The sequence below is a fragment of the Martes martes genome (genome assembly GCF_963455335.1).
Source record: "Martes martes genome assembly, chromosome: 12".
In the NCBI taxonomy this organism is placed as follows: Eukaryota; Metazoa; Chordata; class Mammalia; order Carnivora; family Mustelidae; genus Martes; species Martes martes.
In genome coordinates, this window is record NC_137900.1 from 27,548,069 (window position 1) to 27,569,945 (window position 21,877).

General features: G+C 37.7%; 1 protein-coding gene across 2 annotated transcripts in view; it reads left to right on the plus strand.

Annotated features, from left to right (window-relative positions):
• The window catches only part of NAA35 (N-alpha-acetyltransferase 35, NatC auxiliary subunit), a 96,989-nt gene that overhangs the window by 34,005 nt on the left and 41,107 nt on the right, over window positions 1-21,877 (plus strand). For both annotated transcript variants that reach the window (XM_080819944.1, XM_080819943.1), the window contains exons 7-11: window positions 1,277-1,343; window positions 1,422-1,465; window positions 2,642-2,692; window positions 3,323-3,406; window positions 4,335-4,449. In XM_080819944.1, coding sequence (XP_080676070.1) covers window positions 1,277-1,343; window positions 1,422-1,465; window positions 2,642-2,692; window positions 3,323-3,406; window positions 4,335-4,449 — 361 coding nt within the window. The remainder of the gene's footprint in view (window positions 1-1,276; window positions 1,344-1,421; window positions 1,466-2,641; window positions 2,693-3,322; window positions 3,407-4,334; window positions 4,450-21,877) is intronic.

The following is a 21,877-nucleotide window of genomic DNA, read 5'->3' on the forward strand; positions in this document are numbered from 1 at the left end:
ACTGTGGATGAATGGAGGTGCCATTTAGCAACATTGTAAACACTGGGAGAGTTCCTTTTTAGACATGTAAAACCTGAGAATCCTGTTTGGCATCGAAGTAGGGATAGAGTATAAATACCTAGAGGATAAGCTTATAGCTCTGTAATACAATCTGAGATTTTTAAAAGACCCAATCCTATTAGTCCTATACCACTAACAACAGTTCTTTGAACCCAGAAACATTGGGGTTTTTTTTTTTCACTCTGTCTATTCGTAACATACAGTACATGATACGGATTGTGTACTCAGTTATGTTTTTGTTAAGAATCCACACAGATGTTGCCATAGCTCTGGCTGCTGCTGCAAATGCCTGTTATTCCAGTATATTAGGCTTCTATGTACATTTTTAAAAAGATTTTATTTGTTTATTTGACAGGTAGAGCTCACAAGTAGGCAGAGAGGCAGGCAGAGAAAGAGAAGGGGAAGCAGGCTCCCTGCTGAGCAGAGAGCCCGAAGCAAGGCTTGATGCCAGGACCCTGAGATCATGACCTGAGCTGAAGGCAGAGGCTTAACCCACTGAGCCACCCAGGCGCTCCTTCTATGTACATTTTTATAAGAATTATAATTCAACAGAAACATTCTTTAGTAGAGCTGGTAACTTAATTGAATCAGCCAAATGATATTAAATTCAGTTTTTAAAGTGAATCTAGCGAACTACTTAATTTGTTAATGTCTCAGTAGTATTTTAAATTCAGTATTTGTGGGTGGGAATCCTTGTATATATGAATAATTTTTTCTTTACATTGAGGCTGAAGTGGAAATATGCTTTTGCTATCACTTTGAGTAATTCTGTTTGAGAAGGCTTCACTTTTGTGCCCTAACGGTGTGTAAACAAGCATTTGATAATTTTTGAAGTAAAAGTCTTCTATAAATCATGCAAACTTACCATCATGTGGTAATTACTGTGTATTTACTGTTCACTTGTGAACACGAGAATACTTTGTAAGTGCGAAACTACTTTCCGACATTAACATTAACCTTATTTTGCATATGAACATACTAAATACAAGTGTATTTAAATAGTCTAAGGGCAAACGATTAAAGGTGGAGGTAGCATTAGAATATGGTGTTTCAAGGATATGCAGTAGGGAAAGTATGGGTGTATGATAGCAATATTTAGACAAGCAGGATGACATTTCATTACTGTGTTCATACTAGCAAATAGTGATTTTGCAAGAGGAATGTAATGAAAGGTTTTGCTTCTACTCAAGGGCCTAATTATTCCTTTCCTGTACAGGAAGATTTTCAGTCAATGACTTATGGATTTAAAATGGCTAACAGTGTGACAGACCTTCGAGTTACAGGTAAAACATTTATAAGATGATATACAAGTTTTGTATTTGTATTTGTTTCCTGTTTAAACTCATTGTCTCTCTTTCTAGGCATGCTAAAAGATGTGGAGGATGACATGCAAAGAAGAGTAAAGGTAGATTTCTTTTCTCTTTGCTTTGGTATAGGATTTTAGCATTCCTCTAAATGTCATTAACTTTAGCCAATAACAAACAGCTACTGTAGGGAGGGCCACCAGCTTCCTTTATATATGCTCTTTTTTGCAATTAACTTGAAAACAGCTATAGCAGTTGTTTCTGGTGAATTAATGTCCCTTTCAAGTACTGAAAATTTAACCTTGAAGATTTTTCAATATTTTTGCCAGTGTTTTAGAATTATAGTATGCTTCTTCAAGAATAGCAATAATCTGGAATTTTAAGTTCCTCAAAGGTAAGGACGATCTTCTTCAACAGCTATTACAAAGTCTGCAACACAGTAGGCGACCTCAGTATCCCAGATCTGGTGAAAGACTTCTATGAATGATGTCCTTCAGCCAGATGGCGCTAACAGTTTGGTTCTCACAGAGATTTTTTAAAAAGGGGAAAAGTTATATTTCTGCCGTTCTTCTGTGCTTGGATAACACAACATGGTTGTCAAAGCAATTTTATATTATTGCCTTAACTGATATTTATAATTAAGCAGTGAATTAGGCAATAAAATGCACTCAGTGCCCAAGTTTTAGGTGAGGAAAATAAAGCTTAAAAGAGTTAAGTAAACTGAGTGTACTGAAGGGCATGCCACTAGGAACGGCAGCACAGGGCTAGAACCCAGGTCTTCTGCTGTATCTTGTTGTTGTAACTGCCCTACAGTTGTCAGAATAGTCAGTCATATTGTTACTCATGCAAGAGGTTTTGCATATTAGTATAGAACAATCAGTATTTACAGTGTGACTTTATGATGTGATTTGTGTAAAGGTTACTATTTTTTTCTAACAGGGTTAGTTTTGAGAGCTTCAAGACTTTCAGTTAATACATCCTTTTTAAAAAAGAAAGCAGTACCATGTGCCATGTACTTATCTTATTTCATTGTTTTGCTTTTGCTGTTTTTAATCCCTTATTCTTCTGTTTGATCCTAATAATTTCTATCGAAATGGACTTTTTGTATATAGTGTTAATAGGAAAATAAATACTAGATACAACTTTCTTCTTCCAAATATTTTTCTTAAAAATGGATTTCTATGTACTCAAAAAATTGATTTAGTACTTTGTATATTTATAAGCTAATATTTCTACAAGTTTGTGTTTATTTTAATTCACGTTTTTTAAAATTTTAGAGTACTCGAAGTCGACAAGGAGAAGAAAGAGATCCAGAAGTTGAACTAGAAGTAATTGAACTTATTTTCTGGTAGATAATATCAGAGAAGTCTACCTCTTAATGTTGTAGTTTTATGAACTGCGTTATAATTTATGGAAGCCCTTTTTAAGGTATTTCTTTAAAAGTTGGACGTTGCAAGGGATTTTATTTCCCTTGTATTTGTTTTGATAGAATAATAATACTTGATTTCAAAGCTCTTCAATATTCCTGTGAGGTAGGAAGAAAAATTATTTTTTACAGATGGTACATCAAAATGTGGCAAAACTCAAGAGCTTGGACAATATGAAAAGTACTAATCCTTTGTCTAGAGCCTTAATTTTCTGATTCTGCTTAAGCATCTTTTCATCAATTCTGTTTAAAATGCTAATTGAATTAGTTTTTGAGTTGATAGTCTAACTTTTTACTTAAGAAAAAAATCCATCCCATTGATATAGGAACTTTATTTTCTGTTTCAGTAGAACAGGCTTTGTTTTATTTTCTGCAGCTCGTTTTCAGGCATTTAAAAGACTGTAAGTGAAGGTGTTTGTAATATAGTAAGTTATTAGCATTGAAATTTAGGACTTAAAATACTATATTTTAAAATGAAATTCCTTTGACAGACTTTGCATCTTTTAACTTTTAGTCCTTTCTTATTTTTTAGCACCAACAGTGTTTAGCCGTATTCAGCAGAGTGAAATTCACTCGAGTGTTACTGACAGTGCTTATAGCCTTTACTAAGAAAGAGGTAAGAGCATTTAATCTATTTCAGTGGGCTTTTGGTGGGGGGCAGGATGTAGTGTGTTACTGAACTAGTTCTAAGACTTTTCCATTGAAATGCCTGCAGTCACACATATACAGCATTCAGCATCTGGTATATTTTATGTGTATTATATTAGAGATATTTAGAGTTATTAGAGATATTTATGTATATTATATTAGAGATATTAGATAATTTCTCAAAAAGTCACATGAATTTACATTCTGCTCCATAACATATCTGTGTCTGTTGTTGATATAGCAAAATATTTTACATTACTTACTAGTGGTATAATAATAGAAACTGAATTTGCTTGTATGTAGTCCTGTTTTGTGGATTGAAAAAGAGAAAGCAAAAATGGGAATTTTAGGTAGACCTCTTCTTTCATTCAGTTCAATAATTAACTGTTGGATTTGTGTAGAACCAAAAAGCCCTAGATGGTAAATATTTTCTCTTCATGTGTATTTGCATTAATTTAAGTCAATTACAGACTAATTTGTGGATAATTAGAAAGTGGTGAGTAGAAATCCAACCTTTACCATTGATCTAACTTCTAAGTCTCTTTTTTTCCTGTTTTTTTTTTATTTTCACATTTATGAATGACACAGTAAAAATGTTGAAATTTTCTAGTTGACTGCAACTCAGCTTTTTTTCTTTTTTTTTTTTAACTATAAGATGAACAGAACAAGCTAGAAATGTTTCCTATTATTTTTTAATGGCTCCTATAAGAATAGAAGTGGATTAAAAAAAATTTCTATCCTAACAGGATCTGAGCATCTTGTATTAAGTGAATAGGTTGTGAAAACCGATGTCATTACAATATTTAATTTCATTATTGTTTATAGGATTTTCCTATTTAATGTATATCTTTCAGTGAAAGAATATGTAAGAATGTTTTTGGTGATTTGTTTGCTAGACCAGTGCTGTTGCAGAAGCTCAAAAATTGATGGTTCAAGCAGCAGATCTTCTTTCTGCCATTCATAATTCATTGCATCATGGCATCCAGGCTCAGAATGATACTACAAAAGGAGGTAATTGTCTGTTTTTACTCCGACTCTTTTTCCTTACCCATCCAGATTATATAGAGTTTAGTTTGTTCTAAATTCATGTGTCGATCCATCTGTTTGGACCTTGGAATGTTTTACTCCATAAACTTATATAGTGTTTATGCTTTCTTTTAAAGATATTATAGACCAAAAATTGTACTATAAAACTTGACCATTTCCTGTATCTTACTGTTTGGGACTCTGAGTATTTACTGTCAGGTAATCATTCTGTGATGTTAGCAGTACATTCTTTTGTAATCACCTCTCTCCTTTGCTCCTTTGAGAGATCATCATCTCAATTACACAGTATTCCCTGAATACTGGGGCTATACTCTCTGTGGTCTCCTTGCACTCATACCTCTTATTAGAAAATTTTTTAGTACATAATATTGTAGTTGTTTACCTGTTTGTTTTTCTGTGACAATATTTTAGGCCAGAAACTGTCTTATTTGTGTATCTCTATGGTGCTTAGCACATTGTTGATGGTAGATTTTATTCATGAAATACTTCTTTTATTTTTTTTTAAGATTTTATTTATTTATTTGACAGAGAGAGAGAGTGATCATAAGTAGGCATAGAGGCTGGCAGAGAGAGAGGAGGAAGCAGGCTCCCTGCCCAGCAGAGAGCCTGATGTGGGGCTTGATCCCAGGACCCTGAGATCTTGACCTGAGCCGAAGGCAGAGGTTTAACCCACTGAGCCACCCAGGTGCCCCTCACAAAATATTTCTTAAAATGAAAGGAATAATGTATGTTTGTTGTATAAGTTGCTGAGTTAACATATTTATTTTTCTTTTTAAAGATTTTATTTGAGATAGAGCACAAATGGGGGGAGGGGCAGAGAGAGAGGGAGAAGCAGGCTTTCCACTGACCAGGGCACCTGACGCAGGGCTTGATCCCAGGACCCTGGGATTATGACCTGAGCCAGAGGCAGACACTTAACCGACTAAGCCACCCAGGCACCCCCTGAGTTAACATTTTAACTCATATATAACAATTGTGATTCTTAAATTATAATGAGGCACTTATATTCTCTAAATTTTACACTTTTAATAGATGAATTGTATGTTAATTATATCTCAGAGTTGTGATTAAAAGAAAATGGAACAGTGTTTTAAGAATTTGGGTTGGGGGATGGTTTACAATCTTGAATCCTAGTTTCAAACTATCATTTAATTGTGAAGAAAGATAATTGTAGGTAAAGTCTCAAAATTAATCTCCCAAAGCTTTTGAAAATATTACTGGTATATATGCTCCATTAAAACAAGGTACTAAGGGGATTCTGGGGAAGATGGCAGAGTAGGAGGATCCTAGGCTCACGTCATTTCACAGATAACTTTATAACACCCACATCAGTGTAAATAACCAAGAAAATGATGTGAAGACTGGCAGAACAGACTCTCCACAGCTAAATATAGAGAAGAGACCACATGGAAGAGGGTAGGAAGGGCAGAGACATGGTCAGAAGCTAAATGGACCTTTGGGGCTGTCTGCAGGAGTAAAGAACACTGAGGATGCAGAGAGGGGAGAGAAGCAGACCCCACATGGAGGCATGAGGGTCCTGTGCAGGAAAGACGAATCCCCATAACATTTGGCTTTGAAAACCAGAGTGGTTTAGCTTATTGCATTCTTAAAATCAGTGGGTCTTAACCCCAGAACTTTAAAAGTCATTAGGTTTAGCGCTGAGCTAGAGGGCAATAGGAAACTGAGTCCCTGTCCTTCAAGAGGCAACATAACAACCCTACTCGTATATAGCATAGAAGCAGCAGTTGTAAAATTTATTCGCTTGGAGCGGGGGGTGATTTCTAATCTTGAATTAGAAGCAGAACAAAATTTATTTGCTGGACTCAGAAGTGTGCTGCAGGGGCAGGGATCTGTAGGAGACTTTTCTAAAAACAAAAGAGCTGCTAGGTGCCATTTTCCCTGCCTACCCAGCTGGAAACAGACACCTGTGGGAACCAGTGCTGCACACCTCTTCATCTAGCTTACTCTAGCTTACTAACAGCATATCCCAACCCCACGCTCTTCAGACCTGCCCCCTCCAACACTGCAGGAGTTTTCCCAAAGCCTCTGTATTACCATACCACAGCAGACTATGACAAACCTTGCTAACTCTGTATGCCCCTCCTTGTATTCACTTGCAGACTCACCCCTACTAACACATCTTCAACTGGAGTCCATCCCGAGTGGCACTGCAAGCATGGCAGTGTGCAGTCATCCCCAACAAGGATCAGGCCCCTCAAAGTGACTCTTATCCTGGGGAGAGGGCAAGAAACCATACACTCTGATCCAACTGCAGCCCGACAATGGATTGGGGGCACACATAGGGTCTGACTACAGGTGCTGCCCACCAACAAAATGCTCAGGGGATGACACAGGGAAAGTGGCCTGCAGTATTGTGTGACCATGGCTCTGGCAAATGCCTAGTCTGACCCAGCTCAAGCCCAAGGCAGCACCATACTGTCCCACAAATAACAAAGGGACCAAACTTTGCCCACAGAAGGCAAAGAGAGCCATTGCAGATGACTAGACTAAAGGCAAACATGGCTCAATCACAACCGTAGGGTGCACATAACACACATAGGAGATACCCTAAAGCACCAGGTTCTGGTGAATGGGAAACATTGTACTATAGGTCACCATAGAACCTCTTCTTAATGAGGCCACTACTTTTTTAAAGATTTATTATTTATTTTGGGGGATGGACTGGGGAGAGAGAGCCTTAACAGACTGCACTGAGGTGGAGCCCACTCAGGACTCAATCTCACAACCCTGAGATTACAGCTTGAGATGAAACCGAGAGTTAGACACCCAACTGACTGTGCCCCTCAGGCATCCCTTATAAGGCCACTACCTTCAAGAGCAGGAGACAAAGCTGACTTTCCTAACAGAAACAGACACAGGAGTTAGACAAAATGAAGAGACAGAGGAATATGTCCCAAAGGAAAGAACAGGACAGAATCACAGCAAGAGACCTAAATGAAACTGAGGTAAGTAATATGCCTGATAGGGAGTTCAAAGTAGTGGTCATAAAGATACTCACTGAACTTGAGAAAAGAGTGGTAGATCTCAGCTAGATCCTCAACAAAGAGATGTAATACAGAAAAGAACCTATCAGAGATGAACTCAATAACTAAAATTAAAAATACACTAGAGGGAATGAATAGTAGACTAGAAGAAGCAGAAGAACAGATGCAGTGACCTGAGAACAGAATAATGGAAAGCAATTAAGCCAAACGGAGAAAGAAAAAAGAATAATAAAAAAAAGAGAAGAGATTAAGGGAACTTAGCAATATTGTCAAGTGTAACAGCATTCACATTATAGGGATCATAGAAGGATAAGGGAGCAAAAGGGGGACAGAAAATTTATTTGAAGAAATAATAGTGGAAAACTTTATGAATCTAGGGAAGGAAACAAATCCAGATCCAGGAAGCATAGATTCCCCAACAAAATCAACTCAAGGAGATCCACACCAAGACACATAGTAATTAAAATGGCAAAAAGTAGAGCTAAAGAGAATTTATAAAGCAGCAAAACAAAAGAAAACAGTTATAAAGAAGGGAAATCTGATAAGGCTGTCAGCTGATTTTTCAGCAGAAACTTTGCAGGCCAGGAGTGGCATGATATATTTAGAGTGCTAACAGAAAAAAACCTGCAACCAAATCTATCCAGCAAGGCCATCATTCAGAAAGAAGGAGAGATAAAGAGTTTCCCAAACAAAAGTTAAAGGAATTTATCACTCCTAAGGCAGTTTTATAAGAAATGTTTAAAGGGGAGTCTCTAAGTGGGGAGGAAAGACCATAAGCAGGAGTAAGAAAAGTGGGACGAACAAAAGCTATGAAATCAGTATATCTTTAGAAATTAGTCAAGGGTTTCACCAAATAAAAGGATGTAAAGTAGGATACTACATACCTAAAATGGGGAGAGGAGTAAAAGTTTAGTGCTTTTAGAATGGCTTCAAACTTAAGCAGCCATCAAATTAACATGGACTGCTATATATATAAGTTGTTATATGTAAACCTAATGGTAACCACAAATCAAAAACCAGTAATAGATATGCAAAAAATAAAGAGAAATGAATCCAAATATATCAAACTATTCCAAGAAATAATAGAGGAAAGAAAGCTTCACCAAAGAAAGCCAACAAACCGTCAGAGATGAAAGCAAGATAATAGAATTACAAAACCAACCATAAAGCAAGTAACAAAATGGGAGTAAGTACATACCTATCAATAATTACTTTGAATGTAAATGGACTAAATGGACCGATCAGAAGACATAGGATGGTGGAATGGATTAAAAAAAAACCAAGATCCATCTATATGCTGCCTACAAGAGACTCATTTCAGACCTAAAGGGGCCAGACACATGCAGACTGAAAGTGAAGAGAGGAAAAAAATACTTACCATGCAAATGGATGTGAAAAGAAAGCCAGTGTATAGCAGTACTTAAATGAAACAAAAGCGACTTTTTAAAAAAATATTGCAACAAAAGTCAAAGAAGGATACTACATAATCATGTAAGGAACAATCCAACAAGAAGAGACAACGATTGTAAATATTTATGCACCCAGTGGGAGCACCCCAAAACATAAAGCAGCTATTAACAAACATATAGGAAGTAATCGATAGTAGGGAACTTTAACACCTCACTTATATCAATGGATCGATCATCCAAACAGAAAATCAACAAGAAAACAGTGGTTTTGAATGACACTTTGGATCACATGGATCTAACAGATATATTTGGAACATTCCTAAGTAAGCAGAATGTACATCCTTTCCCCCCCCCTTTTTTTTTCTTTTTATAAAAAGATTTTATTTATTTGAGAGAGAGAGAGTGAGTGAGCAGGGAGGAGAGGGGTGGGGAGAGGGAGAAGCAGGCTACTAGATGAGCAAGGAATCTGACATGGGGCTGGATCCCAGGACCCTGAGATAATGACCTGAGCCAAAGGCAGATGCTTAGCCTACTGAGCCACTGAGGCGCCCCAGAATGCACATTCTCTTCAAGTGCACGTGGAACATTCTCCAGAATAGTTCACGTTAGGCCATGAAAAAAAATCTCAACAAATTCAGAAAGCTCAAAGTCACATACCATGCATCTTTTCTAACCATAATGCTATGAAACTAGAAATCGAGCGTAAGGAAAAAACCTGGAAAGAGCACAAATACAAAGTTAAATAACAGCCTACCAGACAATGACTAGATCAACCAAGAAATCAAAGAGAAATTAAAAAACACATGGACAAAAGTGAAAATGAAAAAAATAGTCCAGAATCTTTTGGATGCTACAAAAGTTTTTTAAGAGAGAAGTTTATAGCAATACAGCCCTAACTCAAGAAGCAAGAAAAATCTCAAACAACCCAACCTTACACCTACAGGAGTTGGAACAAACAAAACCTGAAAATAGTAGAAGAAAGGAAATAATAAAGATTAAAGCAGAAATACATGAAATAGAAACTTTAAAAAAAATGATAGATTAAAGAATACAGGAGCTGGGTCTTAGAAAAGGTCAACAAAATTGATACACCATTAGCCAGCCTCATCAAAAAAGAGAAGGGACTCTCAAAATCAGAAATGAAAGAGGAGAAATAACACCACAGAAATAGAAAGGATTATAAGAGAATTATATAAAATTATATGCCAAAATATTGGGACAATCTAGAAGAACTGGATACATTCTAGAAACATACAAACTACCAAAACTGAAGCAGGAAGAAATAGAATATTTGAACAGATCAGTTACCAGCAGTGAAACTGAATCAGTAATCAAAAAGTTCCCAACAAAGAAAAGTCCAGGACCAGATGACTTCACTGGTGAATTCTATCAAATATTTAAATAAGAGTTAATACCTATCTTTTCAAACTATTCTAAAAAACAAAAGAGGAAGGAAAACTTCTGAATTCATCCTATGAGGTCAGCATTACCCTGATGCCAAAACCAGATAAACATACTACTAAAAAAGAGAATTATAGGCCAATATCCCTGATGCAGCATAGATGGAGAAATCCTCATCAAAGTATTAGCAAACTGCATTCAACAATACATAAAAAAAAAAAAAATTCACCATGATTGAATGGAATTTATTCCTATGATGAAAGGATGATTCAGGATTCCCAAATTAGTCAGTCTGCTGTATTACATCAATAAGAGAATGGAAAAAAACTATAGGATCATTTTAGTAGATGTAGAAAAAACATTTGACAAAGTACAACATCCATTTCATTATAGAAACCCTCAAAAAAGTAGGTATAGAGGGAACATATCTCAATATAATGAAGGCCAGGTCTGGAAAATGCATAGCCAACATACTCAATGGTGAAAAATTAAGAGTTTTCCCTTAAGATCAAGAGCAAAACAATGATGTCCACTCTCACCACTTTTATTCAACATAGTACTGGAAGTCATAGGCACAAGCAATCAGACAGAAAAAAAGAAAAAGCATCCACATTGATAAGGAAGAAATAAATCTTTCACTATTTGTAGATGACATGGTACTATATGTAGAAGACCCTGAAGACTCAACCAAAAAACTGCTAGAACTGATATATGAATTCAGTAATGTGAAGGGTACAAAATCAATATACAGAAATCTGTTGCATTTCTATACACTAATAATGAAGTAGCAGTAAAAGAAATTAAAACTATTCCATTTACAGTTGCACCAAAAATAATACCTAGGGATAAACTTAACCAAGGAGGGGACAGACATATATTCTGAAAACTATATAAAACATTGATTAAAGAAATTGAAGATAACACAAACAAAGTGAAAAGATATCCCATGCTCAGGGATTAGGAGAATATATATTAAAATGGAGCCATAATACCCAAATCAGTCTGTTGATTTAACACAATCCCTATCAAAATACTAACAGCATTTTTCACAGAGCAAGAAAAGAAATTGTAAAATTAATTAATTAGGTATTAACTCTTTAAAAATCCTAAAATTTGGTTGGAACCACAGAAGTCCCTAAATAACCAAAGCAGTCTTGAAAAAGAAAAAAATTGGAGGTATCAGAATGCTAGATTTCAAGGTATACTACAAAGCTATAGCAATCAAAGTAGTATGATACTGACACAAAAATAGACACATAGATTAGTGGGACAGAATGGAGAGCCCAGAAGTAAACTCACAATTATGTGGCAAATAAATCCTTGAGCAAGGAGGCAATAATATGCAGTGAAAAGTCTCTTCAACAGATGGTGTTGGGAAAAGTGGATAGCTACATACAAAAGAATGATTCTAGATCACTTTGTTACATCATAAACAAAAATTCAGAATGGATTAATGAATTAGCCTTGAGACCTGAAACCATAAAAATCCTAGAAGAGAATTCAGGTAATAATTTCTTTGACATCAACTGTAGCAACATTTTTGTGATTAGGTCCCCTGAGGCAAGGGAAACAAAAGCAAAAGTAAACTGCTGGGACTATATCAAAATTAAAAGTTTCTGCACAGGAAGGGAAACAATTATCAAAGCAAAAAAGACAACTTAATGGGAGAAGATATTTGCAAATGATGTATCTGGTAAGGAGCTAGTATCCAAAATATATAAAGAACATATATAGTTCATCTAAAATAATAATCCAATTAAAAATGGGCAGGAAATATGAACGGACATTTCTCCAAAGAAGACATCCGGATGGCCAGCAAGCACTTGAAAAGATGCTCAATATCACTCATCATCAGGGAAATGCAAATCAAAACCCCAGTGAGATGTCACCTCACACCTGTCAGAATGGCTAACATCAAAAACACATGAGACAACAAGTATTGGTGAGGATGTGGAGAAAAAGGAACTCTTGCATGCTACTTGTTGGATTGCAGACTGGTATAGGCACTGTGGAAAGCAGTATGGCAGTTCTTCAAAAAATTAAAGAATAAGAGTTATCATATGACGAAGTAATTCCACTACTGGGTATTTACCTAAAGAAGAGGAACACTAATTCAAAAAGATATATGCACCCCTGTCTTTATTGCGGCATTATTTACAGTAGCCAAAGTAGGGAAGCAGCCCATGCCTATTGATAGATGGAGCGGCTAAAGAAGATGCGGTTTTACACACACACACACACACACACACACACACACACACACACACACACACAATGGAATATTACTTAGCAATAGAAAGGAATTGGGCCCTTGCTATTTGCAATGGCGTGGATGGATCAAGGGCATAATGCTAAGTGAAGTCAGTTGGTTGGGATAGACAAATCCCATATGATTTCACTCAAATGTGGAATTTCTTTTTAAATATTTTATTTATTAGAGAGAGAGAGAGAGAAGCAGGAAGAGCAGAGGGAGAGGGACAAGCAGACTCTGCTGAGCCCAGAGCCTGACATGGGACTTGATCTCACCACTCTGAGATCATGACCTAAGTTGAAATCAGGAGTTGGACACTTAACCAACTGAGCCACCCAGATACCCCTCTAATGAGGAGTTTAAAAAAAAATAAAGGAAAAAAGAGACAAAAATCAGACTTTTAAGTATAGAGAACAAACCTGTGGTTACCAGATTACCTCCTGTGGTGGGGGGAAATGGGTGAAATAGATGAAGGGGTTTAAGAATACATTTGTCATTAGCACTGAGTAATGTATCAAATTGTTGAATCCCTATTGTACATCTGGAACTAATATAACATTGCATTTTAATTTTACTGGAATTAAAAAAAAAGCTTAATCAAGAAAAAGGAAAGCAAGGAATTTGGGGAATATGAGAGTCCAGCATGAAAGAATAATGAAGAAAATCCCCAAGATAATTATGCACTGAGGTTACCAGATAGTAACTTGAAGGGCAAGCCCAGCTGGAGAAGGTGACAGGCTTTAGGGGAAAGTCTTGAAGTAGATATAAGACCTGTTGTCACCAATAAAATTAATACGGTAGCTATTGTGTTTTATGTAGTAAGAGGTTTAGAGGATTGGCAAAGTATTTGGGGTTGAATTGTAAGACAGTGATTAATTTCAGAATAAATCTAGAAGTTATTTCCATGTTTGCAAAGTTTTCCATGGTCCAGATATGAATATCATTTATGTAATGGTGCACATGCCTGAATATTGATCATAATAAAATTGTGATTTAGCTGTATTAGAGACTGGGGGACAAAAGTGTATATGTGCATATGATTTATACATACTTATAGTATACATACATATCTCTAGCGTCTTGAAGATGTAAATCAGATTTCCTCTTGAAGGAGTAAATCAGAGATAATGTGTAAAACTGAAAAAGTATGAAGTAGCACTGTAAGCTTGTTATTTGGTGACAGGGTGGCAAATTCCAAAAGAAATAGTTAAGAGGAAATGGAAGAGGTACCTCATTTGGTAATATGGTAGCTTTAACCTCCTGAGGACTGAGCTTGCTGCTGAAACAGAAATTTTGCTTCCTCAGTCCGGTTGATTTTGTCAGTGGGCAGTATACAAGAGAAGTAGGAGCTGACTTTATTTTAAAATCACAACCCATTAGAGAGGCCTATGCCGTGAGGTACTTGTGCCAGAAACTTGAGTTGTTTACCTTTTTTTAAATTGAGATGCAGTTGTATAACATTAGTCTAGTGGTATATCATAATGATTCAATATTTATATTACTCTTTTATTTATTTATTATTATTTTTTAAAATTTATTTATTTGTTAGAGAGAGAGAGCGAGCAAGCACAGGCAGACAGAGTGAGAGGCAGAGGGAGAAGCGGGCTCCCCGCCGAGCAAGGAGCCTGATGTGGGACTCGATCCCAGGACGCTGGGATCACGACCTGAGCCGAAGGCAGCTGCTCAACCAACTGAGCCACCCAGGCGTCCCTTACTCTTTTATTTAAAGGGTTTTTTTTTTTTTTTTCCCTTAAAAAAATCCGGAAGATCTGTGGTCTTCTTTAGGTAGTGAAGATGTCTTTAGATGGTAAAGATGTCTTTGCTGCTTTTCCTCTATATAACCAACTGAAAACTATAAAGAACATGAGAAACAGAATCCTCCCAACTTTTAGAAAGAAATAGAAAACCCTTATATACAAATGAAAGTAGAATGGCAAAAACCAGAAGAGCTGCTAAACACAGTAGGAGTCTCCCAGATGACGGAGACATTAAGAATGGATTCTAAGATTTCTTGGCATAAACATAAATGGACCAGCAAAGCACGTTTTTCAAAGTAGTTGGTGTAATCTGAAGAACAAAACCAAGGATTCTTTTGGAATAATAAGTAAAAGTGGGGTATTCAAGTTGACTGTGGGAACCTGTCTGTTTAATATCCAGGAGATACAAAGGAGGTAAGGGTTCCAACAGAGGCCATGCAAATGCACTATAGATATTACTCCTGCAAGATAGGATACTAATTATCAGTCTAGCAACTGGTAATCTTTGTTTAGTAAAGGAAATAGAAAAGTAGGAATTTCTTTTGCTTGCTCACACATGCACATCATATGGAGCTTAAGTGCAAGTTGGTGAGGCTTCCTATTAGTCTAGAATACTCTTCTAACATCTCAGCCATATAATCGACTCAGGAAGCACTCACTCCATGATGTAGTATTTAAAAAGCAACAGTACAAGGACACCTGGGTGGCTCAGTTGTTAAGCTGCTGCCTTCGTGATCCTAGGGTTCTGGGATCGAGTCCCACATTTGGCTCCTGGCTCAGCAGAGAGCTTGCTTCTCCCTCCCACTCTGCCTGCTGTTCTCCCTGCTTGTACTCTCCCTCTCTGTTAAATGAATAAATAAAACCTTAAAAAAAATTCTTAAAAAAAGCAACAGTACAGTATTTATACACAAATATTTCAGAAAATCAATAAGCAGGCAAGAAAAAAGGCAGATGAAAAACATAGACCACAACATTTTTTATGCAGTTTCAATGAATTTATTAAAAAATTAAGGAACTTCTATAAAACAAGATCACAAAGCAGAAATATTATGAGTGAAGTAAGAAGTAATAACAAAGTACAAGGGAGCAGGCGGAGTTCAGGTAAGGAGAAAAGAAAAATCCTGAGTGAAGACCTCACTGAAAATAGTAAAAAGTATGCAATGCATTGCTGAAAAGTTGTCAAGGACATGGAGATCAGGACTGAGTTAAAAACTAAGCAAAATGGGGGCACCTGGGTGTCTCAGTGGGTTAAGCCTCTGCCTTCGGCTCAGGACATGATCCCAGGGTCCTGGGATTGAGCCCCGTATCGGGCTCTCTACTCAGCAGGGAGCCTGCCTCCCCCTCCCTCTCTGCCTGCCTCTCTGCCCACTTGTGATCTGTGTCTGCCAAATAAATAAATAAAATCTTTTTTTAAAAAATTAAGCAAAATGGAAGTGAATAAAAATATTTGAAATATTAGAAAATAGTAGCCAAAGAGGACTCAGCATACTTACAATTGGTGTCCCTTATGAGGATAACCAAATAACGGAACAAGAAAGAAAGGGATAAACATTTCTAGAAAGAAGCAGATAGAATTAAGTCTACAGGTTTAATTGGAAGGTGAGAATGTGTCCTAGGCAAAAATTGATAAAGAAGTATGTCCTAGTAAAATTACATTAGGTAAAAAGCCACAGTTATGTGTGCAGCCTGACTTCAGAGTCCTTCACATCAGCATTGAGCACAGAAACTAGAACAGTACAGTTTTTGGGTAAGGAAATGTGATCTAAGAATTTTATCTCTTAAGTGATACTTAAGTGATATCTTAAGTGATACTCACTTGTTTTTAAACTTGCAAGGACTCTGGACACATTTTTTTCTTTGACTTTCCTGGAGGAAAAAGATTGTAATAATGAATGAAATTCAGCTTACTGAGTCATAAATGGAAAAGCTATGGCACAAAGGGTAGGCATTAAGCATTAAATCCATTTCATTGTAGAACTGCAGTAAAAACAGCTATGGAAATCGATTTTACTAAATATAACTTAAGTGTCATGAACCTTGACAATATAGAAGTAATCATTTAGCAAAAGTCAGGAGGTAAAGGGGAGGAAGAAGACTATTCATATCTTTTGTCCAAAGATAGTTTGAGAGTCAATAAATCTATCATTTAAATATATATTTCAATATACAAAGGTAATTGATAATGATGGAGGTAATTTAAATCTGGTGGGTAAAGACAGTTGAAAATCAATGATTTTTATAGGTGAGATTAATAGATGCCTGTCTGACGATATAGAACCTTAGAGATATTCAGAAACTTAACAGCTATAAAATTAAGAAAACTTCTCAGTTACCAGAAGGAAAATGTACCAAAGTAAACTGTAGTCAAAAGCATTTCAGAAGAAAGCATCTATTTCCTGTGAAGTAGGAACAAAAGTAAGATCTGCTTCTTGCTGTTCTTTCTTTCTGCTCTTAAAAAATTCAGTCCTGGGGCGCCTGGGTGGCTCAGTGGGTTAGAGCCTCTGCCTTTGGCTCAATTCATGGTCTCAGGGTCCTGGGATCGAGTCCCACATCGGGCTCTCTGCTCAGCAGGGAGCCTGCTTACCCCTCTCTCTCTGCCTGCCTCTCTGCCTACTTGTGATCTCTCTTTCTGTGTCAAATAAATAAAATTAAAAAAAAAAAAATTCAGTCCTGAAGCCATTAAGTTGGTCTGAGCAAGCTGGGCCTCAGTACTAGAGCAGCATGTTAGAACATGACCCAGTATTAGAATGGTGTCCACAAAGGGAATAGGAGTGGCTTGACAGAGTGTGTTGCAGCCATGTGGGTAGGAAGGATGTCATCGAGCAGAATATTTCTCAGGGCCATCAAAGCCTGTGTGGGGTGAGCATATGTCTGTGTTAGAATGGTAGTTGAGTGGGGAGGGGATCTGCAAAGAGGTGGGCCTGGAACAAGATTCTGCAGGTAAAGTGGCTTGAGGAGGGCATCATCATAATGGGCTGCCTGGCTAGATTCACTGCTTCTCAGGTGAGGTGAGAAGTGTATCTGCACAGGAGGACTGCTGACCTTGGTTCCCTGAGCGTAAGCAATATCAGGAGGGCAACCATCTGGGAGCAACTTGGTGCTATGTATCAAAAGCCCAAATAGGAGGGGCACCTGGGTGGCTCAGTGGGTTAAAGCCTCTGCCTTTGGCTCAGGTCATGGTCTCAGGATCCTGGGATCGAGCCCCACATCGGGCTCTCTGTTCAGCAGGACGCCTGCTTCCCCTCCTCTCTCTCTGTCTGCCTCTCTGCCTACTTGTGATCTCTGTCAAATAAGTAAATAAAATATTTTTTTAAAAAAAGCACAAATAGGATGAGGAGAGTGTGTCTATGGGAAAGCAGCCTAGGGCAGGGTTTTATAGCCTAAAAGGCATGTGGGAGCCTAGATAGGGCGAGGAGGGCATGTGAGTATCACCTGGCCTGGGGTGCTAGAACCTGAGGTAGGTAGAGGTATGTCCCTGTAGAGGTAGCTGTGTGCCTAGCTGTTGGAGACCGTGCAGGGGGAGAAGGGGAGAAGGTCATCTGTGTGTGGAGGTGGCCTGCTGTGGGGTTTCAGAGCCTATGCATATTGAAGAAGCTGTTTCTGTGGAAAGGTGCCCAAGGGCAGGATGTCAGATTAGAAGTGGGGTGTAGCGAGCCATCTGCCCAGGAGGATAGCCCAGCGTTGAATATCAGCCTAAGCAGCAAGATGAAGGTGTCAGAATGGAAAGATGGCTCTGTGAAGTATTGCAGCCGAAGCCAGTTGAGGAAGGTTATCTGTACATGAAGGTGGCCTGGCATGGAGTTTCAAAGCTCAAAAGGGATAAGGAGGCATCTCTGGAAGAGTGGCCTGGCATGAGGTATAGGAGCCCAAACAGGGTAGGCATTGTGATGGCTTGGCATGTCAGAGCCTAAATAATACAAGAGCCCATCTATGTAGGGGAGGTGGATGTCACTGATAGGAGGTAGTAATGGGCTGAGTGATAGCCCGAAGCATCAAAGTCCTGATTCTCAGAACCTTATATGTGAAGCAGGTAGGGATCTGTTGATGAGATAATCTTGGGTTATCTGGTTGGGCCCTAAGTGCTATTAAGTGTCCTTCTTAAAAGAGAGGCGGAGGGAGATGGGATGATACACACAAGAGGAGAAGACGATGTGAAGACCAAGATAGAGATTGGCATGAGCAGGTCAAGGAATTCTAGTAGCCACAGAAACTGGAAGAAGCAGTGAACAGACTTTCCCTTAAGAGCCTTTGGGTGGAGTGCTGCCCTGCTAGCACCTTGATTTTAGCCCATTAAAGTGATACTGAACTTATGGCTTTCAGTACTGTGAGATAATAAATGCTGTTTTCATCCAGTTTGTGATAATTTGTTACAACAGCTTTAGACACTAATACAAAGATTGATTACATAGAGTGGAATTGATCATATTTACAAGACCAGTGCTCTAACCCCTGAGCTATAGGGCCTGGAATTGATCATATTTAAAAATGTGTTGAGAAATGTGCTCTGCCCCATTTCTCAGAGTTAGGGAGTTATGCTAATTTCTAGAAAGGTAGAAAACTATATTGAGCTCTGTAGTATTGACTTGACATTAAAGGTGTGGGAATAAATTAATAATTTTTAATATATATAGATTGATACAGAAATGTAGATATAAGTGTGGATATCCATGAATATGTGTGCGTATGTAGGGAAACACACATACATATATGTCCTTATACATACATACATTTTCTGGCTCTATCATCTAGAGAATATGGGAGCAGTGACCCTAATAGCAGTGAAAACACCCAACACCCAGATCTTGCTTCCTAAGACCATTGTCCACTAAAATGAACTGGGGGGTGAGAGTTGACCAAGATGATGATGCAGGAGGGCTCCCTTCCCATGGACACACTACTAAATAAATGTGCAGCTACACATGGAACATCTCTCTGAATAAGATCTGAAAACCAGCTGAGCAAGTACTACACATCAGACAGATGAAAAAATACATTAAAATGGGGACACCTTGGTGGCTCAGTCAGTTGAGTGCTGACTCTTGGTCTTGGCGTGGGTCATGATCTCATGCGTGGTGAGATCTCTGTGTGGTGCTCTGTGCTTGGAGGGGAGTCTGCTTGAAGATTCCCTTCTTCTGTCCCTCTCCCCTGAGCACATGCATGTGTACTCTTTCTCTCTCAAGTAAGTAAATAAATCTGGGAAGGAAAAAAAAAAAGGTAGTAAATACTGAGACACAGCCTCACCATAATTCCCATTCCTAAAACATCATAATATAGTTGGGAGAGCATCCCCAACTTCCAGCCTCTACCTGAGGAATAAAAGATTTGGCCCTCACATCTAGCGCCCCAATTTTTAAGACTCCCTCTGTAGGGACAACCACCTAAAATACCTAGCTTTGAAAGCTAGCAGGTCTTGTGTCCATGAGACCCACAAGGCTATAGTGAACAGAGAAGCAGTTCTTAATAGGTGTGTGGAATTTATTTGTACTCTTTAAAAGTTGCCACCTAAAAAAACTTTTAAAACTGTCTCAAATGGAAAAACAATGGCTATTGGAAGTGTGATCCACAAGGTTCATCTTCATGATACCACTCTGTCAAGACTGGAAAAGGTGACATTTTATCTAATGCTCTGAAACCAAATAGTCAAGGAAAATGAAGAAACAAAGGAATATGTTCTAAACAAAAGACCAAGATAAATATCCAGAAACAGATCTTAAACAGTAATTAGTGATTTGCCTAATTGAGAGTTCAAAATAACAGTCATAAATATTCTCACCAAAGTCGGGAAGCAATGCGTGACTAAAGTAAGAATTACAACAAGGACAAAGAAAATATATAAAATACCAAAAAGAAATCACAGAGCTGAAGAATACAATTACTGATATGAGAAATTGAGTAGAGGCATTCCAAACAGACTAAATTAAGTGGAAGAAAAAATCAGCAAACTTGGTAGGTCAGTGGAATTCATCCAGAGGAGCAGAAAGAAAAAATTCAAGAAGTAAAGATAGCTCATAGGATTATGGGACACCATAATAAAAGCAGACCAGTTTATACATTATAGGGATTCCAGAAGGAGAAGAGAGCAGAAAGCTTATTCACAGAAATAGTAGCTGAAAACTCCTAAACTGGGGAAAGAAACACATCCAGATCCAGGAAGTCTAGGAAGTACTAACAAGATAAATCCAAGGAGACCCATACTAAGACACATAATGATTAAATTGTCAAAAGTTGGGGCGCCGGGGTGGCTCAGTGGGTTAAGCCTCTGCCTTCGGCTCGGGTCATGATCCCAGGGTCCTGGGATCGAGCCCCGCATCGGGCTCTCTGCTCGGCGGGAAGCCTGCTTCCTCCTCTCTCTCTGCCTGCCTCTCTGCCTACTTGTAATCTCTGTCAAATAAATAAATAAAATCTTAAAAAAAAAAAAAAGTCAGAAGTTAAAGATGAGTAACAAATCTTGAAAGCAGCAAAAGAAAAGCAACTTGTTATGTTAAAGGGAACCCCCATAAGACTGTCAGTAGATTTTTGAGCAGACATCTTCCTTACCAAAAGGGATAAAGATCGTATATTTAGAGTGATGAGCAAAAAACCTTCCGACCGAGTGTACTTTACCCCTCAGAGTTATCATTCAGGATTGAATGAGAGTTTTCCAGATAAGCAAAACCTGGGGGAATTCATCATCCCCAGACCCACCCTTACAAGAAATGTTAAAAGGAGTTCTTGAAGATGAAATGAAAGGTTACTAATTAATATCAGGAAAATGTATGAAAGTTTAATACTGGTAAAAGTAAATACAGTTACATTCAAGATACTCTAATGTTGTAATGGTGGTGAGTAAATCACTTATAACTCTAGTATGAAGGTTAAAAGACAAATGTATTAAAAAATATCTGTAACTACAGCAATTTAATGGATACACAATGTTAAAAGATACAGCTTGTGATAACCAGAGCAAAATAAGGGGAGAGGAAGCTTTTGTATGTGTTTGACGTTATTATCAGCTTAAAATAGACTTATAAATATGTTCTCATGTAAGCCTTGGCATAACCACAAAACAAAAACCTATAGTAGAAATGCAAAATGTAAAGAGAAAGGAATTCAAAGCATACTGCTATAGAAAATCGCCAAATACCAATGAAGGAGAGCAAGAGAAGGAAAAAAGGAACACAGGAATTAGAAAACAACCAGAACACAGTTAACAAAATAACAAATGGGAGGGGGGGCCTGGGTGGCTCAGTCCATTATGATTTTGGCTCAGTTCATAATCTCAGGGTCATGAGCTCAAGCCCTGCATGGGGCTCAAGAAACTCTCCCTCTCCCACTGCCCCTCCCTCCTCTCTTAAAAAAACAAAACAAGAAAAAGAAAAACCAAAATAAATGGTAAACCCATACCTATCAGTTATTCTTTTAATGCAAATGGATTAAAATCTCCGATAAAAAATGGATTGTAGTTAAAGATTTGTCCATTTTATTTATCTTTTCTAAAACCAGTTCTTAATTTCATTCATCTTGCCTATATGGGAGGGAGCAGAGTCTCCATTTCGGCTCTGATCTTTATTTCCTTCCTTCTGCTAACTT